The 26,867-nt window shown below is 42.5% G+C and overlaps 6 protein-coding genes and 1 long non-coding RNA gene across 9 annotated transcripts in view; 4 read left to right on the forward strand and 3 right to left on the reverse strand.

Moving 5' to 3' along the window:
• The first annotated feature begins 5,110 nt into the window (after positions 1-5,110).
• LOC142889502 (uncharacterized) lies at positions 5,111-6,272 on the forward strand. The gene is made up of 3 exons (XM_076028285.1): positions 5,111-5,223; positions 5,354-5,457; positions 5,614-6,272. The coding sequence occupies exons 2-3, from the start codon at positions 5,376-5,378 to the stop codon at positions 6,141-6,143; spliced, it is 612 nt and encodes a 203-aa protein (XP_075884400.1). The 5' UTR covers positions 5,111-5,223; positions 5,354-5,375; the 3' UTR covers positions 6,144-6,272.
• Positions 6,273-8,485: 2,213 nt separating this feature from the next.
• Positions 8,486-9,685, forward strand: LOC142889503 (uncharacterized). The gene is made up of 3 exons (XM_076028287.1): positions 8,486-8,638; positions 8,769-8,872; positions 9,027-9,685. The coding sequence occupies exons 2-3, from the start codon at positions 8,791-8,793 to the stop codon at positions 9,554-9,556; spliced, it is 612 nt and encodes a 203-aa protein (XP_075884402.1). The 5' UTR covers positions 8,486-8,638; positions 8,769-8,790; the 3' UTR covers positions 9,557-9,685.
• A 1,092-nt stretch (positions 9,686-10,777) lies between these two features.
• nicol1 (NELL2 interacting cell ontogeny regulator 1) lies at positions 10,778-13,040 on the reverse strand. The gene is made up of 4 exons (XM_076028288.1): positions 12,895-13,040; positions 12,512-12,659; positions 12,021-12,109; positions 10,778-11,487 (listed from the first exon to the last, which is right to left on the reverse strand). The coding sequence occupies exons 2-4, from the start codon at positions 12,621-12,623 to the stop codon at positions 11,416-11,418; spliced, it is 273 nt and encodes a 90-aa protein (XP_075884403.1). The 5' UTR covers positions 12,624-12,659; positions 12,895-13,040; the 3' UTR covers positions 10,778-11,415.
• Positions 13,041-14,101: 1,061 nt separating this feature from the next.
• On the forward strand, positions 14,102-22,395 carry nelfa (negative elongation factor complex member A). The gene is made up of 11 exons (XM_076028296.1): positions 14,102-14,362; positions 15,292-15,463; positions 15,569-15,730; positions 15,819-15,908; positions 16,107-16,234; positions 16,333-16,402; positions 16,537-16,625; positions 17,219-17,327; positions 17,417-17,745; positions 17,836-17,935; positions 18,134-22,395. The coding sequence occupies exons 1-11, from the start codon at positions 14,153-14,155 to the stop codon at positions 18,316-18,318; spliced, it is 1,644 nt and encodes a 547-aa protein (XP_075884411.1). The 5' UTR covers positions 14,102-14,152; the 3' UTR covers positions 18,319-22,395.
• On the reverse strand, positions 19,540-25,359 carry faah2b (fatty acid amide hydrolase 2b). Of its 2 annotated transcripts, none has more exons than XM_076028297.1 (11): positions 25,171-25,359; positions 24,235-24,317; positions 23,756-23,892; positions 23,135-23,344; positions 22,210-22,329; positions 21,965-22,100; positions 21,549-21,666; positions 21,334-21,453; positions 20,753-20,864; positions 20,330-20,518; positions 19,540-20,228 (listed from the first exon to the last, which is right to left on the reverse strand). In XM_076028297.1, the coding sequence occupies exons 1-11, from the start codon at positions 25,357-25,359 to the stop codon at positions 20,053-20,055; spliced, it is 1,590 nt and encodes a 529-aa protein (XP_075884412.1). In that variant the 3' UTR covers positions 19,540-20,052. The 2 variants fall into 2 exon arrangements, with proteins under 2 accessions (XP_075884412.1, XP_075884413.1); XM_076028298.1 differs by lacking the exon at positions 25,171-25,359 and adding an exon at positions 24,551-24,652.
• LOC142889512 (uncharacterized) lies at positions 25,311-26,540 on the forward strand. Of its 2 annotated transcripts, none has more exons than XR_012926845.1 (2): positions 25,311-25,449; positions 26,347-26,540. It is a non-coding gene; the product is annotated as an uncharacterized LOC142889512 (long non-coding RNA). The 2 variants fall into 2 exon arrangements; XR_012926844.1 differs by having other exon boundaries at positions 25,332-25,449; positions 26,239-26,540.
• A 129-nt stretch (positions 26,541-26,669) lies between these two features.
• The window catches only part of dhrs4 (dehydrogenase/reductase (SDR family) member 4), a 4,862-nt gene continuing 4,664 nt past the window's right edge, over positions 26,670-26,867 (reverse strand). The window contains exon 9 of the mRNA XM_076028299.1: positions 26,670-26,867. This exon is cut by the window's right edge and continues 279 nt beyond it. The gene's annotated coding sequence lies outside the window, so the exon portion shown is untranslated.

Below are 26,867 nucleotides of genomic sequence, written 5' to 3' on the forward strand. Positions count from 1 at the left end.
GCTTCCTGGTTCTTCCGAGCAACGCTTTCCTGCTTTCCTGCTGCTGCCTTGATGTCCTGGAGTGCTGTTTGCCTGTTCACACAAAGTATTATCGCACAAACGCAGACCAAACACTTTGTGGGGAAAAAACTCCTCTGTGTGCAACATCCATTGACTTGTCAGACCCTCGGGACATACAGGAAATTAACTGAGGAGAAACTGTTACCGTAAAAGGTGAGAGAGAAGTTGAGCCCCTTTTGCCAACAGTTCAAACTGCATAAAGTTATGAATGGATTTCCTTTCTAGTTGTTGTTTTATTTATTTAGCACGCTTGGTGGAGAGACACTCCATTCTGCTTCAAGTTTTATATAAAATATTTGCATTAATTCAGTGAAATTGCTTTTTTCCTCTCCTCAGTCATAATCCACCCATCAAAATTGCACGAAAAACACAAAACCATGTCTGTGAGTTACATTGTAATCTTTATAATGGCACAAATACACTGTGTACTATGTTTTGAAGCATTGTTTCTGGTCTGACTGTACTGTCGCTCAAATACAAACAAAAAATCCTCAGAGAATTTTTTTTTTTTTTTTAAGTAAGCCATCTGTTTCCCCAGCGTTGTGAAGACAAATGCGAAGCAGAAGTCTTTGTGTGTTTGCTTGCTTAACGCTAACATTTTGCAGAGAAAGGCACAAAGTCACCATGCATTTCTTTGAAGTTTCCTTCAACCATAAAACAATTGTTGGAGAATTATATAGAAGCTTTGGTGCCAAAGTCGAAAATGTTTTTTCCTTTTCCTACTAAAAATGTCAGATTTTGTGGATTACAGATTATGCCATTTTTTTCTCCTGAAAATGTTGTTTGACTCTATTCACGGATTTAAGCTTTAAAGTATCATTTTAACCCACCGTTTTTCTTGCGCTTAATGAGTTCAGGGAAACAGTCAACAAAATCAAATATATATATATATATACATATATATATATATATATATATATGTATGTATGTATATATATACATATTCTATGTAAGATATCTATCTATCAATCTATAGATTGATAGATAGATATCTTACATAGAACTGTATCCCAGCTGTCATTGGACGATGGCAGGGTTATACCCTGGACAAGTTGGCAGTTCATCACAGGGACATATAGAAAAACAAACAAAGACAAACAACCATTCACACATACACACACACACCTATGGACAATTTAGAGTTCCCAGTTTGCCTCACGTGCATGTTTTCGGATTGCGGGTAGTAACCGGAGTACCCGAGGATACCAAAGCAGACACATAGAGATCATGCAAACCCCACACAGAAAAAGCGCCAGGCCTGTTTTCTTGTCTTTTGACAATAGAAAAAGCTTTGTCCTGGCTGTGGACATTCATACTGCAGGACAAATACATCCATCCATCCAACTTTTCATCAATATACTATAAAATAAATCCAGAGTTAAATTTACTCTTTGTATTTTCCATGTTGAAAGATATTAAACTGTACATCTAGAATATTGTGAAAGACGTTCCTGTCAGAGGACTTTAAATGGTGAAAAAATGAAGTCAAACACCAGCTTTAAGTCGAGCGTTGGTATGAAACTTTGTCTCTGCGCTGTTAGCAGCTGTCGCTCTTGTCATGTCTCCAAGCACTTCTCCTGGCAAAGTAACCAGGATAATCCCTATGGAAACGTTCCGCTGGATGGATGGATGACCCTCAATAATAAATAAATACCTCTCAGTCAGAAAACCTGGTATTTAAGGAGCAACCGTCTGACAGTCAGCACACAGCGCATCGTCGTTGACCTACACACAAGTCCTACACACCTGAGAGCTGCTACAGGTGAGGAAAGTGCATTGAACGGACTCTTTAGACAGAGACGCAGACCCACTGAATTGGTTTCTGATTACTGACTATCGTCTGCTCTCATCTTTATCCTTTCCTTTTTTTTCCTTTTTACAATTTCTTGCAGCGACGCTGATCACTTCTAGAAAATGAAGGTCCACATTTTGCTTTTGGTCCTCTTGGGTTTTGTTGCTGCAGTTAGTGCGGCACCAGCATCAGGCAGCGCCGAAGGTAAATGTGGTTGGAATGTGTTGTCTTGTCTCAGTTACATTTGAAGTCATTTATGTTTTAACAAGCACATGAGCATTTTTTTACTTATCTTTTGATGTTTGGATTTGGATGTGCTCTGTGTGTGTGTGTGTGTGTGTGTGTGTGTGCCAACCAGATGCTTCAGATGCAGTGGACGTTGATGCCTCCACAGATGAGGAAGTAGACGTTCAACAGGATGATGACGACGATGATGATGATGACGATGATGACGATGATGTCGATGATGCGCTTGCGGCGATTGCAGATGCACAGTTCACCCAAGTGGACGAGACTTTGGATGATGTGGACGAGACAGTGGCAGTTGTGGATGAAATAGCGGCTCTGGAAGACGAAAACTTCGCCGCTGTGGATGAGGTTGAAGCTCTGGTTGACGACGACCAGGTTGAGGTGATTGTGGATGAGGAGGAGGAGGCCGCAGACGAGGAGGAGGCTGAGGAAGATGACGAAGAGGCGGCACAGGACGAGGTGGACGCTGAGGAGGATGAAGTGGAAGAACTTGCCGATGAGTTGGAGGTGGCCGTAGATTTGGCAGACGCTGTTGCTGATGACAATGACGACGACGATGGTGACGACAATGATGATGACAATGACGACGACGGCGTTGAAGACAGCAATGATAATGACAGCGAATGAGCTTCTGCACAGAAAGTCAGCTGATTCGACAAGGAAGAAATATGAATCGTATTTTTGACCAAGGTTGATATTCACAATTCCAGCCATTAATGTTTGCTATGGCCTTACAATAAAGCATATTCTCAAAGAGTCTGTTGTTGGGGTTTAATTTTCATCATTTTACACTACATTAATTTTTACTTGACATCATTGTTTCCCAACTAAATTCTGCAATATATGTCTACATTCACAGGATGTATGAGCACTGTTTTTCACATTTCATAATATTTATGAAGCTACTGTACATATCAGAATATTGGTTTTTAGGCTCAGACACAGTCAATGTTAGTCATTTGTGAATGGATTTGTTTTGTTTTTTCAGTAGCTACACCTAATTGCTGCTTTTGGACCATGCTTTAACCTCAGCTGTGCCTCAAAGAGTTGTAAACAATTAAGACATAGCATTTGAGCCCCATTAACACTGAATGGCTAATAGTTGTTACAGTTGCTATGTTGGCTATAATGGCTACCGGCTAACTAATTGCATTGACGAGATAGAGTTCCAACTTCCTGTTGATGCGTGTTTAGTTGATTTTACTTCTAACCATCTAACTGAAGAATATGTTGGAGTGACTTCAGCAGCACACTGTTTATCCCAGCATACTGTTACTGAATGGCAGACCAAAACAAAACTTAAAACCTTTTTTTCTTATAAACAATAATATAAAATAAAGCTCAGTATCACATAATTGACATTTTTACAGGATAAATCCACATTATTAGATGAAATTATCACATTAGTTCATTATTTGATGTTCTAGCCAAGGCCGTAGGCAAAATGATAATGAAACAAAACCCAATAAGAGGCAACGAGGCCTACGATAGCTTTGCACCAATCAATTGAACTGCACTGTAAGCTTGGTTTGAGACATAGTGAGATCCTAAACTTATTGAGCAAAATGGATGCTATTAATATCAGTGTGCATCCTTTGAGGAAGATTTTTATCTGCCTGGGGTTTTCATGTGATTACGTGGTACCGAGCCTTTTGGGGTGTGGTGTGTTTGGTGTTGCTGCAACAAATCTTTCAAGGAGTGCGTTAACGGCCCAAATACAAAAAAAGGAAAAAAGGAACACCAGCGCCAAATGACAAAAATGTCTAGGATGAATAAAACTTTAAGGTGCTCTGTAAGTTAAAGAAATTCAATGTGCTGTTGTTATACGCACACCTTTTAAGCTGTCTTTAGAGCTGAGTGATCTTTGAATGCAACTGTAATTAGTCAACATATGACCTGAGGGAGGACGCTTTGTCAACTTTGACACAAATAGCATCCTTGACTATGGAAAATAGATGACTCACAAGTTTAAAACAAATATCTCATCGAATATCAGTGATGAAGAAAGAAAAACTTAAACCTCCCGAAAAAGTCATGCTCATGAAAAGAAAACACACAAAATGAAAAGAAAACAAACACAAAATAAGTCATTCTGATGCTTAGCAGGTAAAAAGTTGATTTGTGTTTTGTGGTTTGTCACTTTTTGCTTTGTAACTTCCTCTGTTCTGCTGTTTGTTCTGTTACGACAGTCAACAACATCCAGGACAAGAGTTCTGAAGGCGCAGAGCAGGGGGATCCGTCTAACCGCAATGAGAGCATGGGTGAGTTGTTGAGCAATGTGAGGTTGACGGAAGAGGAAATCAAGGAACTGTATGACGCCATAAACAGCACGCTGAAGGCTACGGGCCTCGACGGAGTGACCTTCCCAGAGGTTGAGGCCGTCAAAGATATTGCCATGGTTGTCATCAGCCAATGGAGGCAGGATTTAGATATGGCGAGGCAGGAGCTGGACAGCATTGAGTACACCTTGGACGAAGAAGAGAAGGCCTTTGATGAAGCAGAGGAGCCCCTACAAGATGCGGATGAAGATGATGATAAAAAATGACCACCGTGACCAAGATGATGAAGATGATGATGATGATAATAATCGTGATGATGTCTGAGCCAGTTAAAACGGTGCTAACATCCATTCAGCCGTTGGGTTTTTGGTAGTTTCACCATTGAAGAAAATGTTGACCACAAATACATCCATCCATCCATCCAACTTTTCATCAATATACTATAAAATAAATCCAGAGTTAAATTTACTCTTTGTATTTTCCATGTTGAAAGATATTAAACTGTACATCTAGAATATTGTGAAAGACGTTCCTGTCAGAGGACTTTAAATGGTGAAAAAATGAAGTCAAACACCAGCTTTAAGTCGAGCGTTGGTATGAAACTTTGTCTCTGCGCTGTTAGCAGCTGTCGCTCTTGTCATGTCTCCAAGCACTTCTCCTGGCAAAGTAACCAGGATAATCCCTATGGAAACGTTCCGCTGGATGGATGGATGACCCTCAATAATAAATAAATACCTCTAAGTCAGAAAACCTGGTATTTAAGGAGCAACCGTCTGACAGTCAGCACACAGCGCATCGTCGTTGACCTACACACAAGCCCTACACACCTGAGAGCTGCTACAGGTGAGGAAAGTGCATTGAACGGACTCTTTAGACAGAGACGCAGACCCACTGAATTGGTTTCTGATTACTGACTATCGTCTGCTCTCATCTTTATCCTTTCCTTTTTTTTCCTTTTTACAATTTCTTGCAGCGACGCTGATCACTTCTAGAAAATGAAGGTCCACATTTTGCTTTTGGTCCTCTTGGGTTTTGTTGCTGCAGTTAGTGTGGCACCAGCATCAGGCAGCGCCGAAGGTAAATGTGGTTGGAATGTGTTGTCTTGTCTCAGTTACATTTGAAGTCATTTATGTTTTAACAAGCACATGAGCATTTTTTTACTTATCTTTTGATGTTTGGATTTGGATGTGCTCTGTGTGTGTGTGTGTGTGTGTGTGTGTGTGTGCCAACCAGATGCTTCAGATGCAGTGGACGTTGATGCCTCCACAGATGAGGAAGTAGACGTTCAACAGGATGATGACGACGATGATGATGACGATGATGATGACGATGATGATGACGATGATGTCGATGATGCGCTTGTGGCGATTGCAGATGCACAGTTCACCCAAGTGGACGAGACTTTGGATGATGTGGACGAGACAGTGGCAGCTGTGGATGAAATAGCGGCTCTGGAAGACGAAAACTTCGCCGCTGTGGATGAGGTTGAAGCTCTGGTTGACGACGACCAGGTTGAGGTGATTGTGGATGAGGAGGAGGAGGCCGCAGACGAGGAGGAGGCTGAGGAAGATGACGAAGAGGCGGCAGAGGACGAGGTGGACGCTGAGGAGGATGAAGTGGAAGAACTTGCCGATGAGTTGGAGGTGGCCGTAGATTTGGCAGACGCTGTTGCTGATGACAATGACGACGACGATGGTGACGACAATGATGATGACAATGACGACGACGGCGTTGAAGACAGCAATGATAATGACAGCGAATGAGCTTCTGCACAGAAAGTCAGCTGATTCGACAAGGAAGAAATATGAATCGTATTTTTGACCAAGGTTGATATTCACAATTCCAGCCATTAATGTTTGCTATGGCCTTACAATAAAGCATATTCTCAAAGAGTCTGTTGTTGGGGTTTAATTTTCATCATTTTACACTACATTTATTTTTACTTGACATCATTGTTTCCCAACTAAATTCTGCAATATATGTCTACATTCACAGGATGTATGAGCACTGTTTTTCACATTTCATAATATTTATGAAGCTACTGTACATATCAGAATATTGGTTTTTAGGCTCAGACACAGTCAATGTTAGTCATTTGTGAATGGATTTGTTTTGTTTTTTCAGTAGCTACACCTAATTGCTGCTTTTGGACCATGCTTTAACCTCAGCTGTGCCTCAAAGAGTTGTAAACAATTAAGACATAGCATTTGAGCCCCATTAACACTGAATGGCTAATAGTTGTTACAGTTGCTATGTTGGCTATAATGGCTACCGGCTAACTAATTGCATTGACGAGATAGAGTTCCAACTTCCTGTTGATGCGTGTTTAGTTGTTTTTACTTCTAACCATCTAACTGAAGAATATGTTGGAGTGACTTCAGCAGCACACTGTTTATCCCAGCATACTGTTACTGAATGGCAGACCAAAACAAAACTTAAAACCTTTTTTTCTTATAAACAATAATATAAAATAAAGCTCAGTATCACATAATTGACATTTTTACAGGATAAATCCACATTATTAGATGAAATTATCACATTAGTTCATTATTTGATGTTCTAGCCAAGGCCGTAGGCAAAATGATAATGAAACAAAACCCAATAAGAGGCAACGAGGCCTACGATAGCTTTGCACCAATCAATTGAACTGCACTGTAAGCTTGGTTTGAGACATAGTGAGATCCTAAACTTATTGAGCAAAATGGATGCTATTAATATCAGTGTGCATCCTTTGAGGAAGATTTTTATCTGCCTGGGGTTTTCATGTGATTACGTGGTACCGAGCCTTTTGGGGTGTGGTGTGTTTGGTGTTGCTGCAACAAATCTTTCAAGGAGTGTGTTAACGGCCCAAATACAAAAAAAGGAAAAAAGGAACACCAGCGCCAAATGACAAAAATGTCTAGGATGAATAAAACTTTAAGGTGCTCTGTAAGTTAAAGAAATTCAATGTGCTGTTGTTATACGCACACCTTTTAAGCTGTCTTTAGAGCTGAGTGATCTTTGAATGCAACTGTAATTAGTCAACATATGACCTGAGGGAGGACGCTTTGTCAACTTTGACACAAATAGCATCCTTGACTATGGAAAATAGATGACTCACAAGTTTAAAACAAATATCTCATCGAATATCAGTGATGAAGAAAGAAAAACTTAAACCTCTCGAAAAAGTCATGCTCATGAAAAGAAAACACACACAATGAAAAGAAAACAAACACAAAATAAGTCATTCTGATGCTTAGCAGGTAAAAAGTTGATTTGTGTTTTGTGGTTTGTCACTTTTTGCTTTGTAACTTCCTCTGTTCTGCTGTTTGTTCTGTTACGACAGTCAACAACATCCAGGACAAGAGTTCTGAAGGCGCAGAGCAGGGGGATCCGTCTAACCGCAATGAGAGCATGGGTGAGTTGTTGAGCAATGTGAGGTTGACGGAAGAGGAAATCAAGGAACTGTATGACGCCATAAACAGCACGCTGAAGGCTACGGGCCTCGACGGAGTGACCTTCCCAGAGGTTGAGGCCGTCAAAGATATTGCCATGGTTGTCATCAGCCAATGGAGGCAGGATTTAGATATGGCGTGGCAGGAGCTGGACAGCATTGAGTACACCTTGGACGAAGAAGAGAAGGCCTTTGATGAAGCAGAGGAGCCCCTACAAGATGCGGATGAAGATGATGATAAAAAATGACCACCGTGACCAAGATGATGAAGATGATGATGATGATAATAATCGTGATGATGTCTGAGCCAGTTAAAACGGTGCTAACATCCATTCAGCCGTTGGGTTTTTGGTAGTTTCACCATTGAAGAAAATGTTGATGACAAATACATCCATCCATCCATCCAACTTTTCATCAATATACTATAAAATAAATCCAGAGTTAAATTTACTCTTTGTATTTTCCATGTTGAAAGATATTAAACTGTACATCTAGAATATTGTGAAAGACGTTCCTGTCAGAGGACTTTAAATGGTGAAAAAATGAAGTCAAACACCAGCTTTAAGTCGAGCGTTGGTATGAAACTTTGTCTCTGCGCTGTTAGCAGCTGTCACTCTTGTCATGTCTCCAAGCACTTCTCCTGGCAAAGTAACCAGGATAATCCCTATGGAAACGTTCCGCTGGATGGATGGATGACCCTCAATAATAAATAAATACCTCTCAGTCAGAAAACCTGGTATTTAAGGAGCAACCGTCTGACAGTCAGCACACAGCGCATCGTCGTTGACCTACACACAAGTCCTACACACCTGAGAGCTGCTACAGGTGAGGAAAGTGCATTGAACGGACTCTTTAGACAGAGACGCAGACCCACTGAATTGGTTTCTGATTACTGACTATCGTCTGCTCTCATCTTTATCCTTTGCTTTTTTTTCCTTTTTACAATTTCTTGCAGCGACGCTGATCACTTCTAGAAAATGAAGGTCCACATTTTGCTTTTGGTCCTCTTGGGTTTTGTTGCTGCAGTTAGTGCGGCACCAGCATCAGGCAGCGCCGAAGGTAAATGTGGTTGGAATGTGTTGTCTTGTCTCAGTTACATTTGAAGTCATTTATGTTTTAACAAGCACATGAGCATTTTTTTACTTATCTTTTGATGTTTGGATTTGGATGTGCTCTGTGTGTGTGTGTGTGTGTGTGTGTGTGTGCCAACCAGATGCTTCAGATGCAGTGGACGTTGATGCCTCCACAGATGAGGAAGTAGACGTTCAACAGGATGATGACGACGATGATGATGATGACGATGATGACGATGATGATGACGATGATGTCGATGATGCGCTTGTGGCGATTGCAGATGCACAGTTCACCCAAGTGGACGAGACTTTGGATGATGTGGACGAGACAGTGGCAGTTGTGGATGAAATAGCGGCTCTGGAAGACGAAAACTTCACCGCTGTGGATGAGGTTGAAGCTCTGGTTGACGACGACCAGGTTGAGGTGATTGTGGATGAGGAGGAGGAGGCCGCAGACGAGGAGGAGGCTGAGGAAGATGACGAAGAGGCGGCAGAGGACGAGGTGGACGCTGAGGAGGATGAAGTGGAAGAACTTGCCGATGAGTTGGAGGTGGCCGTAGATTTGGCAGACGCTGTTGCTGATGACAATGACGACGACGATGGTGACGACAATGATGATGACAATGACGACGACGATGGTGACGACAGCAATGATAATGACAGCGAATGAGCTTCTGCACAGAAAGTCAGCTGATTTGACAAGGAAGAAATATGAATCGTATTTTTAACCAAGGTTGATATTCACAATTCCAGCCATTAATGTTTGCTATGGCCTTACAATAAAGCATATTCTCAAAGAGTCTGTTGTTGGGGTTTAATTTTCATCATTTTACACTACATTTATTTTTACTTGACATCATTGTTTCCCAACTAAATTCTGCAATATATGTCTACATTCACAGGATGTATGAGCACTGTTTTTCACATTTCATAATATTTATGAAGCTACTGTACATATCAGAATATTGGTTTTTAGGCTCAGACACAGTCAATGTTAGTCATTTGTGAATGGATTTGTTTTGTTTTTTCAGTAGCTACACCTAATTGCTGCTTTTGGACCATGCTTTAACCTCAGCTGTGCCTCAGAGAGTTGTAAACAACTAATAAAATAAAAAAAAAAAAAATAATAATAATAATAATAATAATAATAATAATAATAAAATGTATTTATATAGCACTGTTCATACAAAAAAGATGCAACCCACAGTGCTTATCAACAACAACAACAAAAACAATAAAATAATAATAAAGCCAGTTAAAACGGTGCTAACATCCAGTCAGCCGTTGGGTTTTTTGTAGTTTGTGTGAGGTCCAACGTCATGCTGGTATATGCAAGTATTTGCCTGAATATAGCCAAGAGAATATGAGAGAACAGGAACAATAGTAACAAGATATTTGAAGATTTTGCTCTTTTTTCTTTTTAATAGGTACGTACATTAAGACAGTAGTTAGGGCATCTTGAGACATCATGGTAACCAAGTACACTGTTCACAAACAAGCAACATTAAGACATTTCTCCCTGTTTACCCTGCTGCAATTAGCATTCCAACATATGACCACCCATCCCGCTGATATTGCAATCGACTGAAATCTACAATATTCACGATTCTTAACTGCATAAGCCTACATCAGACAGATGGCATAGAGAGGTCTGCGGATGCCTCCATTGGACATACCCGTGTACATGTTCCGAGTCTATACATACAGTCTATATTAACAGTAGATTAACAAAAAGTGCTGTTTCATGCTACAGTGCTGCGCTAAATCAAGACCAACACATTTTTTTGTTTGTTTTTCCACCCAGAAACAAAGAAAAGGCTTGAAATGTAGTAAAAGATCTGGTTTGAGTTCATGTGTAAGAAAAAAAAACTTAAAACAGTACTAATAAGAGTGTTTTTCTCAATGACTTAACCCTTTATGCAAGAGAAGCGAGGTTGTCATCCATTTGTTCTGATAAGTGGTCTTTCATGTCGTAAAATATGCCTCTAATTGATACAGACATTGAAATTTGAATCATGCAGAAATCCAATCCAAACAACATAAGGCCCAGGCTTAAAACATAGCGGAATCGTCCTTTCACAAAATCAAATTATTAAAACTGAGCAGTAAAACAAAATGTCATTTGATGCTACAGTTCAACGTGTATTCTCATCGTAAACATTAATCTCATGTGATACATTCAATGAGTGACTATTGATGCATTCTTCTGTACATTATGGTGTTAAATACAAGAAAGTGCAAAGAAAGAAATATAATCTTAATTGTGGAGAGAAAAAAACAGCAACGATAGTAATCCCTCAGTTCCCTCACAGGTTGAGGACGAAATAAAATAACATGGCAGATGTGTCACACTCCTCGTGACAAACACGTGAAACCTCCTCAAAAGTTGTCCGCAGTCACAACGGTGAAGAGAGAAAGAAAGAAAAATAAAGTGCCGATTCCGTGAATGAGTGGAGATGACTGTTGGCGTGCGTGATTGGAGGTTGTAGTCTTAGTGTGAAGGGCTGCGAGGTGTCATCGGGAAGGTGTTCAGCCCAGTGAGTTGGTGGCCATGCAGTCGCAGAGAGATCGTCTCTCCGCCCTCAGAACCAGTGTCTCCGTCTGCAGAGACAAGAGTGTGTGAAAACATCAGCGGAAGCCCAAGGCCGTCGTAAAGAACTCTTCTTTATTCACAAAAGCAAACAGAGTTACCAACTCTTCCAGTTTTAATCTGATTTGTTTTTGCTTTTATGATCATTTCATTGTGAAAAGTCAGTCGTTCTTTCATTCATATTATTTTCATGAGTCTGACCGAACAATATTAAAACCACTGACTCCCCTGGTTTAAATTAACTACAGTTTAAATATTTGAGTCCTGCTCATTTAGCAGTATTTTTAGACATCCGCGTAAAGAAACATCTCAGAGGGAAGCTGGTGCAAAGACGGGTAAAGACATTAGTGTGATCCAGAACCAGCCAACCCAGGGGTGACAAAGTCCCCATCACTCATCAATGAGTGTCCAAACTAAGAGTCATCACTGGGTGAATCATGAACTTTTAACACTTTGGTGGCCTGAGCCATGAGGAATTTGTCATGCTTGTTTGTTGCCTTTGTTTTTAAGCAAAGAATCAATGCAATGTCCTCGTGTCACCTACCCTGGCATCCAGGTTGAAGGCAGTCTTCTTGAGATCTTGTAGCGCCCGCTGCATAAATTCAAATGCGTGACAATCTACGCACGGGCGACCTGAAAAGGCAACGAAAAAGAAAAACGCACACCTTGATATGTAGTAATTATTCTGTCTCGTAGTTATAAAAGTACACATTGAACCAGCAGCCCTGCTAGAAAAGTGTTTACTTGCTTTTAAAATCAACCCTTACAGGTGTTCATGTTTTTATTAGTGCAGCTTTTCTTTTTGTGAGTCTTTCTTGATTCTTGTAAAATCCCTCTAAGGGGTCTGATAAAAGCTGCGCAGGGCCTGTTTTCATATAGGGACACATCAATCAGCATACGATTGACCCAGAATTCTGACCAGAAAAAAACCCTGTGGAGTTTTTACTGTCAGCTGGCGGCTGATGATAAAGATTTTCAACACAAGCTGTGGATCCAACATGCAGAAATGTGGATATAATGTGTATATCCACCTACTTTCGGCAGGAATGACGGTGCCCGTCTCCTGATCCGCATCAGCTGCACCGAGGCTGAGGAGCTGCAGCGCCAAGAGCAGCACCGCTGCCTGCAGATATCCGCTGGAAGCCATGGTGATGAAGAGAAGGTTGGCGATGCCAGCAAATTCCTAGAATTAAACACACATTTACCGGCGTGCAGCTTGTCAGAATACAAGCTCTGCAATTGTCCAACACGGCAGATCAAGAGAAAAACAAGAACATTTGCCGTAGACACACATATCCTACACAGTCATGCGCAAATATTTGTGTATTTTTTAAAATATGGAATAGTGTGTATTTATTTGTGATGCATTATCATGTTATTGTTTTCATTTGATTGTTTATGTATTTTTGTTAACCTACCGTGAATCAGTCGATGTCAATTTATAGACGACCGATGAGCGCAAGATGCCGACCTCGGATTGTTTGAAGTGGGTCCAGAGAACGCGCATGCGTGTGGATCCTTGGTCAAGGCAGCTCTAAGGTTCACAACCAACACTTCCGGTAAGTGGACCGCTCAAGTCACAATTTACCAGTCGTTAATTCTCCAGTCGAAGGATATCGTCATGAATTTCAAAATCAAATTTGTCAGACATAATAAACCCAGACATTTACATGAACAAAATAGTGAGCTTGGAGTATAGGTTAAATTTCCTCCAAAATAATCAGCATGCTTTTGATTTACCCCTTATTCTGAAACATTACGGCTTTATCTCAGCAACATGTATATTCTTATATAAAAAAATAAAATGTAGCTTTCGCTTCGTTTGTCTTTATCATCAATTTTATTACATGAATTTCATTCTCTATATATTAAAACTGCAATCGTCATCAGTTAAAGAAAATAAGACAAATGTGTTTGAACCACGCTGAAATTAAAAGGTGAAATAATTCAGACTGACATGACAACAGGCAGCATGACATTGAAAGTGCTGAGCACATTTTTCCTTCTAAAACTACGGACAAAATGTATCACTGCGCAGAAAATGTCAATGTCAATGTCAATTATAGAACGCTTGGCCACACAAGCGTGTGGAGAGTATTTGTAGATGTGGAAAAGTAAATATAAACACTCCATCCCCTCGTATATTTAATGATAATACGCCTACACTATTTCGTTCTGCAACGAGCCCAACACTGACCCCCAGAGTATTTCGGGTGTATTGTGCTCCTAGTTTTCTCACGAAACGTGTTTGCATGCATTTCAAATTAGGAGCATTGTACAAGTCTTTCGACCGAAGGACGTTTCAACAACTAACAAAAAAAAAAGCCTAGACATTATACGGAAGTACAAAGCCGTTTATTTTGAAAAGTTGTGAAAGCAGTTTTAAATATGATTATTGTGAAGAATGAATGAATGCTTACGATCCTAGTTATAGGTGTAAGATGATAGACAAACAAAGCGATTACCACAATTATTATTATTATTATTATTATTATTATTATTATTATTATTATTATTATTATTATTATTGTTCAGTTATCCCCCATGTTAACCACCGGGGCCCGGGTCGGGGTCGCAGTCGGGACAGCAGCAGTGAGCGGAGCGGTGGGCGGGGTTCTGGCTCTCCTCTTAGGTGCCTGTTAAAATGCCTGAACTGTGAGCGCCTCTTTTTCCAAGATGGCGTCGATGAAGGACAGCGACACCGGCCTGTGGCTTCACAACAAGCTGGGCTCCACGGACGAGCTGTGGACACCTCCGAGCATCGCCTCCCTCCTCACAGTGTCGGTGATCGACAACATACGGCTGTGCTTTTCGAGCTTGTCGCCGCCGGTGAAGCTCAAACTGCTGCTAGGGATGTTGCATCTCCCGAGGCGAACCGTGGACGAGGTGAGTCCGCTGAGCGCTAGCCCGTCCGTTAGCCCCCTGGGCGACGACAGCCTGCAAGTTGGTTTTAAAACACGCAACTGAGTGCATAACCGCATTGTCGGCTACTTAACGCTTGGTTCCTGTTACGGGTTGCTTTACACATCGCTTACGGTGTCTACCCAGGCTGTCCAATCTGGAGAGCTAGCGCTAGCGTGCTACCATGAGCTACACGCAGCGACTGACGCTATCAAGCGCAGCCAGCAAACCGCAACCGGAATCGGATGTTGCGCTTGCAGCTGCTTCTTGGACTACCTCCGCATTTTTTTTTAGTGAATGACTAAAGGGTGCGTGAATTTGTATTGCCGCAACACCCTCACGACTAATCTGACACTCACTGAAATGAAGTCACGCTCATAGCAAAAATGAAGCAGGAACGGCAAGCAACATTAGCCTAGTTGTTGTCCATCAGACATTATAGTGGGATGGGCCAGTGCGAGCCTACTGGAGGAGGTGGAAGGCGGGACCGGATTGGAGTGACAGTCTCACTCCAACTCCATCCATCACCTGTTGATCTGCTCACCGCAATGTCACGGCACCAATTGTTTCATTAGCATTATAGAGTATTTGGTCTGCTCGCCACAACACAGCACAATATCTGTAAATTCCTACATGACATGGTATTTCTTTGGTTTTTATCAATAGTGTAATGCAAACAAGTTATTGGGCTGCAGCCACAGTCATACAGATATTCACAGGCTTTTATCTGTAGAGTTAAATTGCATCACATACAGCCTTCCAGAGGTTTTCTTGATTTCTGTGGGATTGTTTGAGTAGACACAACTACGTTCACAAATGTATTTATGATTTTTTTTTTTTTTCCAGCAAATTTTGATGAAATGAACTTCAGTGCTGTGCTACAATATTTTGTTTTGTTTTATTTCTGTCTGCAGATGAAGGAAGCTTTGTCCGAGATCATTCAACTTGCGACGGTGGATTCTGAGCCTTGGGTGCTGATGGTTGCAGACATCCTGAAATCTTTTCCGGAGACTGGCTCTCTCAATCTGGATTTGGAGGAGCAGAATCCAAATGTGCAGGATATTCTTGGAGAGCTGCGGGAGAAAGGTCGGGAGCGCATGTGTTGTTGATCATCCCATGTTCCTAAGTCGTACTGTTTAGTATGTGTCATAAAGTCATCTGTCATCTCGTAAAACTTCCTCTTTTCATTAGTGAGCGAATGTGAGGCGTCTACCATGCTTCCGCTGGAGTGCCAGTACCTCAACAAGAGTGCGTTAACTACTCTGGTGGGTCCCCTGACGCCCCCCGTGAAGCATTTCCAGCTGAAGAGAAAGCCCAAGAGTGCAACCCTCAGGGCAGAGCTGTTGCAGAAATGTATGTCACTCGATATTCGCAAGGGTCCACTGCAATTGAAAGTATATCCAAACTTAGACTTGTGCGTTATTTGTCGTTGTCGTTGTAGCCACAGAGACTGCCCAGCAGCTCAAAAAGACAGCCGGAGTGCCTTTCCACGCCAAAGGCAGAGGACTGGTCAAAAAGATGGACACTACCAGTGAGTTGAAGACGACTGCAAAATATCTGCTGTTTACTGTCACATTTCACCGCTCACATTATCATTTTAGGTCTGGACTTATTACATAATGTGGGGCGAAATTAAACTTTCCGTTCTATTCAAATTGTTTGGTTTGCCCTGTTTTTTTTGTTTTTTTCTTTTCTTTAATTCATATCAATGGTGCTCTGTGCCCTTCAGCTCCTCTTAAGGGGATTCCCAAGGCCCCTTTCCGCAGCCCCACTGCCCCCAGCATGTTCAGCCCCCCCAGTAACCGCACACCCATCACCCCGGCACGGACGCCCCTGCGAAAGGAGAGGGGGGTCAAGGTATTGTAACATTTCCTTGAGGGTTATAAACAGGATTAACTTCTGCCTCTTTGGATCAGGATGGGGTTTAAACCATTCAGCTGTTTTGTCTGTTTCAGCTGTTGGATATTTCCGAGCTTGACATGGTTGGTGCTGGAAGGGAAGCCAAGAGGAGACGAAAGACTTTGGGTAAATATATGGATTACATGAATGGTCTCAGCCCAGTGTTTCTCTGAAGATGTGCAGCTGCACCTCAGATGACTGATTAGGATGAAGAGGTTTTTGTTTCGACGGCGATTGAACGTTTTCTTCTCTGGTTTTAGAAACAGAGGCAGGTGAGAAAGCATCCAAAGAAGAGGCAGTGGTGGAAAACACCACCCCCGACTATGCTGCTGGCCTTGTGTCCACACAGGTAAATGCTATTAAGTCTTGTTGAGAAATTATCAGTTCAAAATTAACATCGCCCTCTGACCTTTAAACACCTGATGCATGTTTTTCTGTAGGTCAATTCACAAAAACAATATTTATCGGCTATTTGCAAAGTATTTTGACAGAGATTGAAAAAAGTCAAAAAATGACCCTTTCATTTATGGACACATTTTGACTTTCTCTAAGTTTTCACTGCCAACAAACTGATATGTATTATCATTATAAGTGTCTCTCAGCACCAAACATTGTTGGTCAAATGAGGTGTAAAATGCCCAACGAGTTGCCGCGCTGTGTTCCCTGATGAGAATCTTCTCTCTCCCTCTTCATCCTTGAGAAACTTTCCCTTTCTGTCCTGACTTTGTGTGAAGGGAATTTACCCACAACCAAGTTCTGTCATAGTTCTTTTGTTAATTTATTTCCCCTCGTTTCAAATTTGTGATGCAGGTATGAAGAGTTTTTGACTGAAACATATCACATGTTCTGTTGATGGTTGGCAGACTGGCACTGGGCAGAAGAGCAGGATCAGCAGGTTCTGTGTGATTCTGATGTTTGTGTATGAATTTCCTTCTGTCTTAGAAACTGGGGTCTCTGAACGAGAACCCTCTGCCGTCTACCAGTTACCTGCCAGCCACACCCAGCATGGTTCCCTCCTCCTCCTACATTCCCAGCTCGGAGACGCAGCCAGGTGGGCGGCTGACCTTCTATTGTGACGAGGAGAAAAAAACTTTCTTTGTTCCAGACACTGTTTTAATGCCCGTTTTAATTTATTCAAAGCAAACGCCGGCGGTTCAGGGCGGGACGCGCTGCAGTCGGCTCGCCAGCCGGAGGAGTCGGCCACAGCGGGAGCCAGCGCCACGTCTGCCTTACCGGGCCAGTACAAACAAAGGACTCCCATGTACAACGCAGGCAACACGACGAATCCCGCCGCCCCCACCTCCCCCAGCACACCGGTTTCCACCCCCGCCAACAACGGCCCCCCCGCAGCCACAACCGCCGGCCAGCAGGACACCCCCAGCCAGCCCCCCACCGCACCGCAGACCCCGACCCCCGCGCCGGCCCCCACGCCGCCTCAGCCACAACCCAAAAAGAATCTGTCACTCACGGTGAGACAAACTAAATATTTTTCAAACCTTTCAAAACTTGCTGGTCAGCTGCCACCAGCTGACCGAAGTGTGTGCTGTGTGTCTCCTCAGAGAGATCAGATGTACGCAGCCCAGGAGATGTTCAAGACGGCCAACAAAGTCACCAGACCAGAGAAGGCTCTCATTCTGGGCTTCATGGCTGGATCCAGAGGTAGGGGGGCCCAAATACTCTTCATTTCAAAGCCCAAATTGAAATAATCTCCGGCAAATTGTCCATGAATATATCAAAAGTGTCTTACATTTCTTCACACCAACACTTGGCACCAGTTCTGACAACCTTCTTCTTCTCCTTCTCCTTCTCCCTCTCCCTCTCCCTCTCCTCCCTCTTCTTCTTCTTTGTGGCGCGCAGAGAACCCGTGTCCGGAGCAGGGCGACATCATCCAGATCAAGCTGAGCGAGCACACCGAGGTGCTGCCCAAAGCCGACGGCACGGGCAGCACCACCATGCTGGTGGACACCGTCTTCGAAATGAACTACTCCACGGGCCAGTGGACACGGCTCAAGAAGTACAAGCCCATCACCAACACTTCCTGAGACTCTCCACCCGCTGCTCCCTCCCACTCACACAATGTTCCTTCACCCCTCCACGCCGAACGACACGTTTGCACAAACACAAGTATTTGCATACACATTTGGGCCAAAAATGGAGCACGGAGCAGGTGAGAGGTTATCAAGGAGAGAAAGTCCTCCCTTTTTTTTCTGCACCGCCGAAACGCAGGACTCATTGCTCAAACATTTCTGTACTTTCTGATTCCTTTGTTTCCTTTTTTTTTTTTTTTTTTTTTTTAACTTTCTGTTGATGCGTCGCCTTTGATTCCTGAATGGCACTGTGGTAGCGTGGGGAGAGTTCTTGTCTTGTGAGGCACTGTTTGTTCTCTGTGTAGGAGCATGTGATGTGTCTAAAGCTAAAAGAGATGCGTTTCATATTTTTCTGTATGACTGTGACGTTCATGGCTCACTTTGCCAGTGAAGAATGAAATCCTGATTTGTTTAAAAAAAAAAAAAAGAAGGAAAAAAAACAGGTTTCGCCGTCATTGAGGGGCCAAAAATGAGTGGTGAATTCAAAGACCTCTAAATGTTTAATAATTTTTCATCCTTTTTTATAAGAAGGGAAGAAAAATAAAATAAAAAAACGTGACCACAGATTTCTGTTGATCTAATCCGTGTAACTCAGTTTTTCTGTTTTAGCATAGGCTTTTTTCTCCCCCAATACACAAGAATAATGATCCATCACAACATCATCATTGAGGTTTTTCAGAGTATTCATCCCTCATGGACAAAGGGGGCAGTTTCCAGGATACAGCAACTTCTACCAGAACCACCTATTTGGATTAAATTTGACAAGACAGTGTTGGATGTAGTTTACTGTTTCACTACCAATACAAGGACAAGTAGCATCAATTTCACATCGTCATCATTGTGCTTTAATTTGCTAAGAGACGCCAGACAGCAGGTCTGTCTTGATGGGGGCTCTCGCATTAATACCAGAGCCAAGAAACGACTAAGAACAATAAGATTTACTCATAAAATTTTACACCTCTGTAAATTGTCACCTGCTGTATTAAAATGAAGCAAGATGATGACGTAAGATGTAGAATTTTGTTGGTTATCTTTTGCAGTCTCAAGTGTAACGCGCCACAAAACCTTAAACTCTGGACCTTAAATGTTTGATTTTCCTAATACTTTAGTTTAGAGCCTTTGAAATAGTTTGTGGGACAGACCACCAGCTTTAAAAACTCCACCAGGAAGCTGTCATTTATATTCAGATATTCCTTTATTCACTGAAAGACGTCTGTTTCAGCACAAAGCAAACGTTTCACTTCCAGGAGAGACATTTTCCTGTTTCTTTAAGCTGCTTATTAAAGCGATTTCCACAAACCCTATTGTACAGATATAGGTGACAAGCCACTGTAAATTTCCTATGGGTCCAACAGTTTTCTGCATGTCACGCTTGATTGTCATGCCTGGATTACTTGCGTCAAACCCCTCATTCATTTGGCTGTCATGTTGCTAAAGACTCAACATAAAGAAACCGCCCCGTCAAGCATGTTGGCATTAAGTCAACTGACATTTCAGTTGAGCGGTTTCTGGTTCTTTCCTGGTTGTGTCACAGAAATGATTGTGCAATTTACAAAGGTTTGTATGAGCTCGGTTCTAAAATGGCATAAAATAGCATTCGTTCTTCATCTGGAGGTACCGTTGGGTACGCAAAACTGAAATTTAAAAACTAAAGCTTTATTCCGCAGTCGTCCAGCTGCAGACATGCTTTCATTTTGTCCCAGGGTTCCTCCAGCCTCCGAATGCCTTCTCCAGGAACAGAGCCACCTCCAGCGTTAGGTGGTCCTGCAGCTTCCCGGCTCCCACTTGCACCCCGAGGGGCAGGCCCTCCTCACCCAGACCCAGAGGGCACTGTGTGACTGGCAGCCCAAGAATATTGATGATGCCTGGATAAGGTATGAAATGGATGTGACGTATGGGGACCTCTAACACGTAGTAATCTAACACATTGTTCGACTGCTATTGTGTTGCTACTTCAGAAACCAACCTGTGTATGCGAAGTCAAATGGCTTGAAGAGTGGGTGGTGGTGCTTGGGTGCCACTCGGGGGAATGTTGAGTAAAGAAAAACGCCGTCCGTCCCCAACAGTTCCTCAATATCCTTCTGGAGCTTCTCTTTCTGCTGGATGATGAAGCTGGAGGGCTTGGAGGGGCTGAATTTGTCAAACATGGCCAAAGCTGAAGACAAAACACGATTATTCATTATTCAGGCCTGGTTGCATTCAGATATATTACTTTTTGGGGGCGCATATTTATCTTGCTGTGAGAAATGACATGGTGGTAGGTAAATAGGATTGTTCAAGTATATTAAACTAATAACTTATCTTAAAAAAAAATAGATCAGACAAAAAGTTATACAAATAAAGCTCACTGCCTACAAAACTGAATAAATACAAATGATATCCCAGTTACCAATGGCAGCCATGGTGTGGTCTGACTTTCCAAACATCGTTTTCAGCAGCTCCCACAGAGGCCACACGGGGCGACCTGGTTCCCCAAGCAGGACAGACATTGAGTATGGAGGCTAAAGGGGAAGAAAATGAGAAAAACACATTTGTGCACCCTCAAGGGGGAGTTTGCATACTGTAACTTTTGCTGGAAAATTCCCTCCAGCAAACAGCTGTTCCAATTTTCTAATAATTACAATAACAGCTAAGCCATGCTTTTTAAGTCTTTGCAACATAAAATAGCTGTTGTTATTTTTTCATTTTAAAATGATAAAAAGTGCAACTCAATCCTTTTAACCTATACCTGAATACACCATTTTCACAGAATTGAAATTCTTAGTACTGTGCAATTACTGCACATCGTGAAAACTGTATAACAAACGTTTGCATCTAGACTTTCTTGGCTGCAGGCTACAGTCACACTGTTTTCTGACATGCCAGGTATTATTGAATGATGGTTCCATTTCTTATTTTGAAACTAGGTCTAACAACCATCACCTCTGTGCAGTGACTGTTTTCTGCTTTATATTCGTGTGTCGAACCTACATTTCCCTCCTTGTCGGGGAGACCCATGTATGTGTTCCAGATCTGGAAGCCGTATTGCAGCCCTGGAAATTGCACTTCCTGGACTTTCACCCCGAGATCGGCCTCAAGACGCTGCACCACCTGGAGAACATCCCAATGCTTCAGTTTCAATTTTCCTGACAACAAAGGCTGCAGCACGATTTCAAAGAAGCGGGTCAGTGGAGCACAGAGCGCACCTTCCTCTGAGCCTCTACGATCTCTCTGTCCACAGGATACGCAAACGTGGAGCCGTCGCTGTGGGCGATCGTGAAGTAACGTAGCTTCTTCAGGTCCACCTGCGAGTCGAGGGACAACCTGTGGAAAATAAGACGGGGAGGAAAAAGAAATGAAACAATTCTTATCAGACTCGTGGGCCAGTCAACTGTCCACCTGTCATTCAAACAACTTTGGACACTTGGACACTTTTGATGGATAAAAGAATTTTCACATTTCTCCTTCACTACTGACATACGATTTCCACCACAGTTCACGACACAGAAAAACGACTTTGTTTAAAACCTAAGTTGTTTTCCCACAATACAAGCAGATTACTTGGCACTTCATACGAATCAACAGAAATGAATTAGTATTGATCCATCAACGCCACGCTTACATGTCAGCCTTGGGTCCTGCCATGATCTTGAGCATTGGCTTCAGGTCAGTGGCGTAGCGACACATGGGGCCACTGCTGAGGTATTCCGACTGGCGGCCAGAGGGAGCAGGGAACTGGTTTTCACAGGACACCACCCCTGCACAAACACGTTCATTGTCATATGCAAAATAGGTCCTTTTTTATGGATGGTGCATTTGATTCTGAAACGAAGACATGAGTGGATTCAGTGGCCAGGTTTCTCTCACCAGGAGTGGTTTTATGACCAAATATCCCATTGAAGAAACAAGGCAGTCGGATGCTGCCACCGATGTCAGAGCCGACGCCGATGACCGAGCCACCTCCGGCCAAGATGCTGCCCTCACCCCCTGCGGATAGATGAGTAAAGATCTGCCATCTTTCTGCTATCTTCTCTCAGTACAGCCAATATTTTTTTTTTTAAATGTAAGTCAATGGCCTTGCTAAGCAACAGGAATGTGTCCAAAGCTTGCGAGTTAAGATCTGGGCAACAATCCTTTCATACTTGAGCTCACTGTGCCTTTCAGCTAAAACAGCAATGAAACTGGCACTTGTTGCTGGTCCCCCTCTGAGACCATCTTGTGCTCGCCTTTGTTTTCGTCCCTTCCAAACATGTGTCGAGTCCAGCAAATTATCAGGTTTAGCAGGAAGCTAAAACCAGTGTGTTTCAGGGCTGAAATATCCTATTTTTTTGGGGGGGGGGGGAATGAGTGATGAATGGAAAAATGGTTGGACTTTGGGAACTTAAATCGGTACAGGGAACAAGAGTTTATGATATTTACGTTTAAATGTTCTTGCCTTTAAGACTAGGACTACAATAATAACAAAAGTGTTAAAATTCTCTGTTAAGATGTGCAGAAAATATTGAAGTGTCTAGTCTATAGCAGAGAGTCTCTCTGTTGTGCAGCACAGGTACAGAGATTTGCATTCTTTACCCAAGCAATGACACAAACTTTTGGTCGGCAGCAAGCAATGAATGACTAGGAGGAGCCACCTCCACTCAGAGAACCTGAGGAGCCAGTGTAATATGATTATCTGACAAAGCCGGGCGTTGTCTCCACTGACAAAGAACTTCTCAACAGTCACTCTGAACAAACTAAGCTGGATATACCAAGTTTCGCAATAGAATCCGCCGGCTGCGGCTCGCTCACCCACCTGAGCTTCCACCCACAATCCTCTCCGTGTTGTACGGGTTGTTGGTGATGCCGTGCATGCGGTTGCTGGACTCCAGCCACATGCACACCTCGCTGGTGTTTGTCACCACCAGCGGTATGGCCCCAGCCCTCTTCAGCTGGGCCACCGATGGACAGTCCACTGTGGAGATCGCATCTTTCCTGAAGATCAGGCCCCCGGTCAGAGGTATTCCTGCGAGGAGGAAACATGTTTGAACTTAAATTAAGGTGAAAATAAACCAAAACCTGACAACACATCCAAAGCAACACTGTGCAGTAGATAGATAGATAGATAGATAGATAGATAGATAGATAGTACAAATAAATTATACAGTCATTAAAGTTGCTACAAGAACATTCAAATCAATCTATGTACAACAAACTACCAAAGCAGATGTGTCAAATTGTGCAGAGACAGGAATGAGCAAGGATTTTATAAACCATTGGTGCGTCATTTGTCATTGAGTCCAAAAAAAGTCCAGAATGTTCTCTGTCACACAGCAGAGAAGAGTTCTATGTTGTAATAATTTGAAAAATTCCCTCTGACTGTTTGGTCCAAAAGCATTCAGGTTACCGGGATGAGATCAGATTTCGAGGCTTTTACCCTGGAGAGCGAAGGACTCTTTGACGGAGAGCGGGACGCCCAGCAGGGGGAGCCGGTCCTCCAGCACCTCTTCCCCTCCAGTCTCCTCCTCAATCAGCTTGTCCACCTGCGCTGCCTCCTGGAGGGCAGCATCGAACCTGACGGTGAGAGAATAAAACTGCCCATTAGACTGGACGCTGCTTTCAGAAGCAGGCAATGTGATGGATGTTGGCAAAGAAGCATTTAGCCAGGCTTTCAAAGTCAAAGTGAGCGTAACGTAAACTATTCAAATCCAAAATATGCCATTCTATACTCTTCTAAAACAGACAAAATTTGATTAAAAGTAAAAGCATAAAATTGTTGTTATTCAGAATAACTGCTAAATCATGTGCACATATATATACATATATATATATATATAGTATACAATTACATTTATTTATTTTGTTATATTTGGCAACCCGTGTGGAAAGATGCAGCCAGAGCTGCACCTCACTTGCCTGTCTTTTATGACAGCGTTGAGAAGTGGGTTGACCTCTTGGATCCTGTCGATGTACGCCTGCACAACCTCCACACTCGACACCTGGAGAAGCATCTTTTCGTCATTTCTCCGATAAAGAAACACGCACTGGTGGATTTACATATAGTTGTGGGGGAAATACGTATTCAGACACCCTTAGATGTTGAAAAATCCCAAGTATTGTCACCACATACATTTTTTGGTGTGTTTCAAAAGGTTTGGCAACATCAGAGGCACAATGACAAAAGGAAATTATTTTGTTAATAAGACAAACTAAGAAAATGAAGTAGTAGAGCCTGTAGTTCTTGTTCTCTTGTACTCTGGATGCGTTTACAAGGTTGCTGCTTGCGGAAGGCAGCCTGGAGATGCTGTGATTGAATCATGTTATGTGGTAATTTCAGAGGTGTCGAAAGTAAGTCACATTCTGTACTTAAGTAAAATTACATATACTTCTGTAAAAAAAAAAAAAAAAACCTCTGGTAAAAGTACTGATACAACTCTGTTACTCAAGTATAAGTTTAAAAAAAAGAAAAAAAGTACAGGTTATGAAATGTACTTAAATAAAAAGTGAAAAAAATGTTGTTGTTTTTTATGCTATTAATGAAACAATACAGTGGTCGATAATTTTGAGGGGGGAAAATTTGGGAAGTTGTGACAGAATAATCTGGACTGAATTGACCAGAAGAAAAGAGAAACTTCTGAAACTTGTGCGCTACTGCGCAAGACATATTTTCGTGCAAAAAACAAAAAAAAAAAAAACAAAACGCGCATGTCCCAAATCCCGTGATCCTACACAAGCACAACCAGAGTAAACGATGAGTAAAACATTGATGTCATGTTTTAAAGCGACAGACGCCTCCACAGCTTCCTTGTCCTGTCGCTGTGTGTGCGCTGCGCCCTCTGACCGGTTACGCACCTCTTTCCGTCGGATCTTCTTAGCCAGCTGCGACGCGGGGAGCAGCAGCAGAGGGTTGACGACGGGCGCCACCTGGGTTCCGGCTGCGGCGGGGTTACGGGATGACAGAAACTGGAAGAGCGCAAAGAGCGCCCACATCAGCGCCTTGTAGAGGCAGATTAGCATCTTCTCAAGCAGCCTAGCAGCCATGGTGGGCGGATGTTGCGCTGCGGGCGATAGCTACACCACCAGACCTGGCGCACAGGAAGGTTGTGCGTCTTTATGCGAACTGACGCCGAGGTAGCGCAAGTTAGTGACGAGTGACCGGGAGACCTTTTCAAAATAAAATAGTCACGGTGTCCGAGTTACCGGAGAGATACATGAAAAGCCCCACTATTCCAGGACAGGTTAATGTTCAGACATTTGAATGTAATTTCCGAACTGTAGTTTACAATTGTTGTTTTTTTGTTTTGTTTTTTTGTTCTGGTGATAAGACTAAACCCGTGCTGGTGATAATCTGGTAAAACACTGTACATTGTTGCGGAGATTATCCAGATCATTCCCCTGCCAGTTTTGTTTGGAGTTTAATCGAATAAACTATCATATCTATCAACTATCAACAATCAAACTATCAACTATACTATTTAAATTTAAAAAAGCCCGATCCTTTATAGAGTTGCATGTTATCATCAAGCATAATCCAAACTAACAGCATTCACTCAAATGACCCCGAAATATTTAGCTGAAGTCAGCCTCAAGCAAAAGCAAATACCAGTTTTATTGTGTCATAGTTTGACTGGTGTCTGGTCAGAATAAATGAGCCATTACAGGTAAAGGTCAATGTGTGTTGTAGTGCCCCTGAGTTTGGCACAAGATAACATTTAGACTTTGAACAACTAAACTTTAGACTGACTTTTGCTCTCATATTGAGGGCCATTTTTAGGCCTGTAAAGATGATTAGGCTTCTGATACCAGTGTCGACAATAACAATGTGTCATCGTCTCCGCAGCACCTCTCATGTGCTTTGATTGCCAACAATCTGCGCCTGTGGCAGTGCCTACATAAACTTCTGTGTTCTCTCGTTGCCAGATTATCTGTTTTGCCTTGTGCCAGTAATCTAGCGCTCATCTCCCTGTTGTTCAGCTCCTTTGTTCTCCTGTTGACAACCAACCGTACGACCCTGCCTTCCCGCCTCAGCCTCCGCCACACCTGTGTTTGGATTACGACTCGGACCATCTTCGATCCTGCCTTTGCCTCGCCCTTGGACTGATTCCCCAGCATCGACCCTCGCCCGTCCCTGACGCCGATCCTGCCTGCCCCGGTCACCCCTTGCACTGGCTCTCGACCTTGGATTGTCCGACTTCCCGTACGAATAAACTTCCTAAATTGCACCACAGTATCTTGTCCTGCATTTGAGTCCACCAATACCTGACACAATGGGACTATTTCTCTTATTGCCCAATTTCATTTGAAAGGACGGTGATCATTATGGAATCAAATCTGAATAATAACAAGAATAATGCTTTTGTAGGACATTTCATAATTTTTTATCTGAAGGGACAAATTATTCCTTGTCCTTCAGATATAAAATTTCATGGGTAACATGTCATGCATGAATACCATTTCCTTGTATTGCATCCAAACTTTCTTTTAATATATTTCCAGGGCACAAAATGGCAGCATTTCCAGAGATTTTACAGTGAAATTGAACTACAACA

This window comes from Nelusetta ayraudi, unplaced genomic scaffold (assembly GCF_046127955.1).
Source record: "Nelusetta ayraudi isolate G7.1 ecotype Tasmania unplaced genomic scaffold, CSIRO-AGI_Nayr_v1 ptg000022l, whole genome shotgun sequence".
NCBI classification, from domain to species: Eukaryota; Metazoa; Chordata; class Actinopteri; order Tetraodontiformes; family Monacanthidae; genus Nelusetta; species Nelusetta ayraudi.

What these genes read in the sequence shown, in the direction of transcription:
- LOC142889502 (XM_076028285.1), top strand. Translation starts at nt 5,376, where the DNA reads ATGAAGGTCCACATTTTGCTTTTGGTCCTCTTGGGTTTTGTTGCTGCA. An exon ending in AGCATCAGGCAGCGCCGAAG is followed by an intron (nt 5,458 to 5,613) that starts GTAAATGTGGTT and finishes TGTGCCAACCAG; the next exon opens with ATGCTTCAGATGCAGTGGAC.
- LOC142889503 (XM_076028287.1), top strand. Translation starts at nt 8,791, where the DNA reads ATGAAGGTCCACATTTTGCTTTTGGTCCTCTTGGGTTTTGTTGCTGCA. An exon ending in AGCATCAGGCAGCGCCGAAG is followed by an intron (nt 8,873 to 9,026) that starts GTAAATGTGGTT and finishes TGTGCCAACCAG; the next exon opens with ATGCTTCAGATGCAGTGGAC.
- nicol1 (XM_076028288.1), bottom strand. Translation starts at nt 12,623, where the DNA reads ATGGCTTCCAGCGGATATCTGCAGGCAGCGGTGCTGCTCTTGGCGCTG. An exon ending in CACCGTCATTCCTGCCGAAA is followed by an intron (nt 12,110 to 12,511) that starts GTAGGTGGATAT and finishes TTGCCTTTTCAG; the next exon opens with GTCGCCCGTGCGTAGATTGT. An exon ending in CCTTCAACCTGGATGCCAGG is followed by an intron (nt 11,488 to 12,020) that starts GTAGGTGACACG and finishes TTGTCTCTGCAG; the next exon opens with ACGGAGACACTGGTTCTGAG.
- nelfa (XM_076028296.1), top strand. Translation starts at nt 14,153, where the DNA reads ATGGCGTCGATGAAGGACAGCGACACCGGCCTGTGGCTTCACAACAAG. An exon ending in CGAGGCGAACCGTGGACGAG is followed by an intron (nt 14,363 to 15,291) that starts GTGAGTCCGCTG and finishes TTCTGTCTGCAG; the next exon opens with ATGAAGGAAGCTTTGTCCGA. An exon ending in CAAAAAGATGGACACTACCA is followed by an intron (nt 15,909 to 16,106) that starts GTGAGTTGAAGA and finishes TGTGCCCTTCAG; the next exon opens with CTCCTCTTAAGGGGATTCCC.
- faah2b (XM_076028297.1), bottom strand. Translation starts at nt 25,359, where the DNA reads ATGGCTGCTAGGCTGCTTGAGAAGATGCTAATCTGCCTCTACAAGGCG. An exon ending in GATTGTGGGTGGAAGCTCAG is followed by an intron (nt 22,330 to 23,134) that starts GTGGGTGAGCGA and finishes ATCTATCCGCAG; the next exon opens with GGGGTGAGGGCAGCATCTTG. An exon ending in ATTTGACTTCGCATACACAG is followed by an intron (nt 20,229 to 20,329) that starts GTTGGTTTCTGA and finishes TACCTTATCCAG; the next exon opens with GCATCATCAATATTCTTGGG.